This window comes from Epinephelus moara, chromosome 2, assembly GCF_006386435.1.
Source record: "Epinephelus moara isolate mb chromosome 2, YSFRI_EMoa_1.0, whole genome shotgun sequence".
In the NCBI taxonomy this organism is placed as follows: Eukaryota; Metazoa; Chordata; class Actinopteri; order Perciformes; family Serranidae; genus Epinephelus; species Epinephelus moara.
In genome coordinates this window covers 7,119,208-7,125,278 of record NC_065507.1, presented here as the reverse complement: position 1 = coordinate 7,125,278, position 6,071 = coordinate 7,119,208, and the positions used below count along the sequence as shown (strand labels likewise).

Below are 6,071 nucleotides of genomic sequence, written 5' to 3'. Positions count from 1 at the left end.
AGTGGTGTTTCTTGTGTTTTTGCTCAACATGTTGGGGACTCAAAAGTAGAACTCGCAGGCAGAGCTGATGAACAAGCAGTTAGGCAGACACATTAGCTATGGTGCAATAGATGGTCTGGCACATGACAAGAAAAGCATATATGGTCTGCATAGCTTACACACTGGAGTTAATGAGAAACACAGGTGGCTTGATGTATTAGTGAGTACCAGGTGTCCTGTAGGGTGTGGACTTTAGGTGAACCCAAAAATCATTAGACACTAGTCCATACCCATTGGTAGCTTTGTCACCTTCTACCTACGGCAATCCTCAATGCCTATGTGCAGTTTCACATAGATTGACCATGTCAGTGAGTAGAAAAACGTGGGACAGACAGAATGACTGACTGACAGAATGACACACTGACAGTTTCTGTGATTATGTACAGCATACCATACCATGACTTAGTCATACCAAAAATTAGAAGAAAAACTAGAAATGCACTCAGAGTGCAGACCTCTGCCAAGTAGGTGATATTCCCTCCCCCTCTGCATAGATTTTGCANTGCAGACCTCTGCCAAGTAGGTGATATTCCCTCCCCCTCTGCATCAGATTTTGCAGCCTGCTTCACAATTAGGTTATTTGCATCACTATCATTATTAGGTTATATATGCCTTCACCATGGAGACACTGTGGTGTATTTATTTTGTTTTTATTTTGTACCAACACAGAATATAAAATGTTTTTTTGTATTTTTCACTTTTTTTTTTTGTCCAACACAGAATGTTAATTTCACCTTCAGAATTACAACAATATTTAGCAAGTAGAACGAGACGTGCTTTCCAGCCACCAGATGGCGCTATATTCACCGTCTCATTAGAAATTGGAATTACTGCTGAGGCTGTCAGATGATAGACTTTATTATTTATTATTTTATCCACTTTGCTTCAACCGATCACCACCAAAATTTTTCTGTTCCTTGTCACATTATCCACCTTTCCTGAAAATTTCATCAAAATCCGTTCATAACTTTTTGAGTTATTTTGCAGACAAACAGACAAACAAACAAACAAACAAACAGACAAACAGACCAACGCCGGCGAAAACATAACCTCCTTGGCGGAGGTAAAAACACTGGGCCACAGGGGGAGCCACAGCGATCAGTCGCATTTTAGCCATTTTGAAGCATTTTTCTGTTGTTATAGCGCCACCCAGTTGCCAATTAGAGTTAAATTTCTCCAGTCACCTTGAGGCGTCCTGTTCTACATATCTACCAAGTTTAGTAAAAGTCGATATGGCGGTTAGGCCTAGATAAGAAATGAGCTCTCTAGCGCCCCCATTTTGTTTGATCGGGTGAATAATGGAAGGGTCCCCTCAGATTATGTGTGGTCATATGCCTANTTCACATGGATTGACCAAGTCAGTGAGGAGAAAAACATGGAACAGACACACACACAGACAGAGTTTTCGTCATTATATAGTAAGATATAGTAAGATAAGATAAGATATAGTAAGATATCAAGCTGATGCTGCATCTTATATATAAACTCTGCCTGTTTTTAGCCATGCGAGCAGTGTCATTCTAATGATTGACTGGTCGGTCCACTGCTTTAGTCCAGACTGAAATTCAGTATTTCAACAACTATTGGATTGGATGGGTTGCCATAGACCTTGGGACAGACCATGTTCACCTCAGGATGAATTGTAAATAACTTTGGTGATCCCTTAACTTTTTATCTGTCAGCATCAGCAGATCAAACTTTTCTCAAGCTGATGAAATTCCTCTCAGCCTCAGCTGGAGGCCTACCTTGTGTCCAGTGCTAATTAGCATACATTAGCATGCTAACACATTAAACAAAGGTGGTAAACATTCTGCTTGCTGAACATGCAACCAGCATGTTAGCATGTAGATGTTAGCATTTAGCTCTAAGCACCACTATGCCTCAGCACAGCCTCACATTGCTGCTAGTGTGACTGTATTCCTGCTCTCTTCCCAGGGCATGTACTGCTGGATAAATAAGCTACATGCAGCACTCTTAATAACTGCTCAGAAAATGATTTCTGCCTCCTCACAGTTCTGTCTCTGAATTCAACTTCATGGCCACTGTGAGACCTTGTGTTTCCTAATAACTTCTGCTTCATTGTTGATGCTGGCTAAATTAAATACAGTAACGTGCACTCAAGTTAGAAATCTAAAAGAAGTTAAAGTAGGGTGTAGCCTACTGTTCTTTTATTCCCTAAATAAATATTCTTGCATGTGTTTAGTATTACAGTGACGTTATTTATTAAAGAGGAACAACACCTAAATTAAGAATTACAGTACGTTATTTCCATGGCTGAGGGAAGTTCAATCAACATTTGTGAACATGAGCTACTCTCTCTCAAAGCCAGGAACCAGAGAAGTAAGTCTCAAACATGTGTTTTGTCAATTATGACACACTTAAATTCAGCCAATCCCTCGAAATTCTGCACAACCTCGCAACTCATTTCATCGTAGAGCTGCATGTAGTGTATTGATTGGGACCTTTTAATGGCTCGACATTGGATGTTAACCGCTGCTGCTGTGCTAAATCTTGCTAACCGGACAAGAGAGGAGGCGAGGGGGTCTTGGAGACGGTTCTTCAGTACTGCACTGATCGGCAGCAACACCTGATTGTGGGTTATTAGCTGGTGCCCCCCTACCATCACAAATCAATTCTAATTCTATGTCAAACACTGAATGCTCATAACAATAGGCTCCAAATCCGAGACAGCATTGCAGCTTCTTTTGTAATTTCCATTGTGGGAAGGAAACATTGCAACATGCATTAAAATTTTGTACAAAATCAGGTATTTCAGGCTGTAATAATCCCCCAAAAGAATCCGCAAAATACTGGAGGGACAGTATTAGGCCCCCAGCACACAAAGTGTTTCAGCAGCTGGAGGGGACTTATTGTAATTTAAAAAAAAATGAGAATGAAGCTTTTTGCTCGCTGTTTTTGCGTTGTTACGTGCCTCACATTTCTGCGCTCTTGGCACCTGGCGTTTTTGCCGGAGCGCTCTAAACTCCTCAAGTTGAAAAAAAAAAACGTAAACTCAGAGTGAAAAAGCACCTGACATCTTTGCTTTTTTTCCATTGTCCAATCAGATGATTTGAGACGGGCTTCCTGTGGTGGTCACAACAAGTAAAAAATGGAGGAGAAAGTGGTGGTGCTCAGTTCCTCGGCGGGACCAATAGACTCCCTGTAGCTAGTATTCATTTGTGTTATGCTGGGCCCAACAATAGACAGCAGGTTGTCAACCTGCCCCTGAGTCATCCTAAAATATGCCTGGAAACAGCCATCATGGAGGCAAAACTACTGGAGCAGCTGGTGGTCCTCCTCATGATCCAGCCTCTTTTTTAGGGTCTCATGTATCCACACAGATCTCTGTTTGCCCAACAAACTATTTGCTGACAGCATCTCACCCTCAACCAGAGCTACAGCAAGTACCGTCTGCCTCAACATTTTAGGAACTAGCTACTGATTACTGTGAAATGAAATAAATAAATAAATAAATGGTAGATCGATATATGGGGAGGTTAGAGTAAGGAGGTGATGGGGTGGTTTCCTTGCAACAGTAAAAAGGTGCAGCAAGTGTTTTTTTTACGAGTGGCATTCAATATAAAAAGAAAAAAAGCGCTGGCAGTGCAGTGTGTCTTGCTTTTTGCAACCTGCAAAACGCTTTCTGTGCTGTTGCTGTTCTATTGACAGTTAATGGGAACCTGATTTTGTAAACCAAGAGAATGTTTGTTTTCTTTTTTATAACCAAATACGTTTTATTCTATCATAGTGTCCTCAGTGCTGAAAAAGAATTTGTATCCATATACTCCGAACATTCCCATGAGCGCTCTCAGGGTCATCTATCTTTTCCACTTTATTGTCTCTAGAGCAGCTCCAGACTTCATCTCTAATGACATCGCAAATTTGAGTTTTAGCTCTCTAGTTTTTGGATTTGGGAGATGGTTCATGTTACTAATATTTTTGGACTGTCTCAGACACTAGGAATAACATGTATGGATTTTAAAAATAGGTGTAGTGCTGCTTTAATTCTGTTTGTGTAGGTCAGTGAATTGTAACTGCATAAAACAGACATAAACTGATTAAATTGGGTAATTAGGTGATTTACAGTCCCTGAAGACATTATAGTGTACAACAGGTATGTCTAGCATACACACACAAGTACATCAGTCATACAACACCATGCTCGCACGTGGCTAAATGCTATATACACCACGCCAATGGCAACAAAATAAACATAATTGGAATTCTTTCTTCCCTACTGACGCAGTAATTAGTGTACAGATAGTGCTTAATTAGCATGCATGCCAGTTCAGATGGAATTTCAAATGCAAGTAGCTACAAGTGTAGTACAGATGGTGTTTCTATAGACTATACTTGTATGGCCTATACAATTCAAAGAAGTGGGACCGTTTTGAACAGAAATCTTTGTAACACTTGTGTCAGAATATGCGAATGGCGAATGAATACAGTGTGCATGGTTGTGGTTTTAGAAAAAAAAAAAGCCGTTTCTCTTCCATGACTTTTAACTCCCACACAATCTCTGTTTCACTTGAACAACACAGCACTTCAACTCTTGTTAGAGTTGTTTCCTGTTTTAACGTTCTCAGCCTCTTGAACATGTAGCAACAACCTTTGTTCACACTGATCTGAATCCGGAGGAGGCGGGCTTACGATGGTCTCTTTCAGAGTTACACACACTCGCCTTGCACTTGTGCATTTCTCACAGAATCGAAACATGTTTAACATTACATTAGAAAATGGAACAGAGCTGGATGTTAAGAACACAGCGTATGCGCTGGTGTTTGGATCTGTTACAATGCTGGGTCTGCCTCTCAATGCTGTGTCGCTGTGGATTCTGTTACGCTGCCACAGCCTCAAATCCCCAAGTGCTGTTTTCATGGTCAACCTGGCCGTCTCTGACCTGCTGCTCGTCATCACCCTGTCCATGAGGGTCTACTTTTACGCCACGGGCACCTGGCCTCTGGGCCGTATGGCGTGCACCTGGACCACAATGCTCTTTCGCAACAACATTCGCTCCAGCTCCATCTTCATCACCTTCATCAGTGTGGACCGGCTGCTGGCTGTGGTTTATCCTCTGAGGTCACGCCATCTTCGGACCTCTTCCAACGCCACAAAAGCTGTCGCACTCGTCTGGCTGTTTGTGTTCGTGGTGAACATCCCAGAGGGCTGGGACTTCTACATGTTTTTAAACCACCACAATGAATCCAGCTGTTTCGAATTTCGTCACAATCTGCAGCCCAGATCAACGTTGACTTACCTTCAGCCTGTGTTGGTGCTCACCTTGCTGGCAGTCAACATCGTGTCCACTGCTCTGGTGTCTTGCACTCTACGCAGACGCCTGAATGACTCCGCAAGGGTCAGCAACAAGGTGAATGTCATGCTGATTTTTGCCATGAACTTGATGATGTTCACCATCTTTTTCTTGCCTGTGTCATTGCTGGTTTGCTTTAAGAGCTGGAGACCTGCTCGCACGCCGCTGATATGTCTTGCGAGTGTGAACTGCTGCCTGGATCCTCTGTTGTATTACTTTTCTTTTGATGGTTTCTGGAAGAGCAAAGAGGATGTGGACACCTCTGCTGCAAGAGAATAGAAGCTAATAACAGCAAACAGGGACAGGTGGTGTTAAATACTATTTAAGGCATTATTTGTGTGTCATGTGTGGATGTGCGACATGAAGGTCATGGTGAAAAACTGAATTATGGTATATTGTGTAAATAAAATTCTCAGTTTTTACATTGTGACTGTCACTTTATTGATCATAAAATAACTACTGGAATTTTTTTATTCCATAGACTGATATTTAATAAAACAGAGATACAGATTTATGTCACCTTCACAGTGCTGACTTTCAGTGGTTGTTTTTTTTTTTCCCCTTTTCACGTGTGACACAGATCTGATGTTTCGGCAGAAGCTAGGCATGTGAAGCCACCTTTTTTTGTTCTTTCAGTTCTCATCTGCGCTGCCAAACTCAGATCAAAACTGGAGCCCCGGGCATCTTGGCAACTTGTATTGAATACACTTACCAAAACTTT

The 6,071-nt window shown here is 41.7% G+C and overlaps 1 protein-coding gene across 1 annotated transcript; it reads left to right on the top strand.

Moving 5' to 3' along the window:
• Positions 1 to 4,695: 4,695 nt before the first annotated feature.
• LOC126397959 (lysophosphatidic acid receptor 6-like) lies at positions 4,696 to 5,729 on the top strand. The gene has a single exon (XM_050057086.1). The coding sequence runs from the start codon at positions 4,754 to 4,756 to the stop codon at positions 5,627 to 5,629; it is 876 nt and encodes a 291-aa protein (XP_049913043.1). The 5' UTR covers positions 4,696 to 4,753; the 3' UTR covers positions 5,630 to 5,729.
• Positions 5,730 to 6,071: the final 342 nt, after the last annotated feature.

Excerpts from the sequence above, each read along its gene's own strand:
- LOC126397959 (XM_050057086.1), top strand. The coding sequence starts at position 4,754 with ATGTTTAACATTACATTAGAAAATGGAACAGAGCTGGATGTTAAGAAC.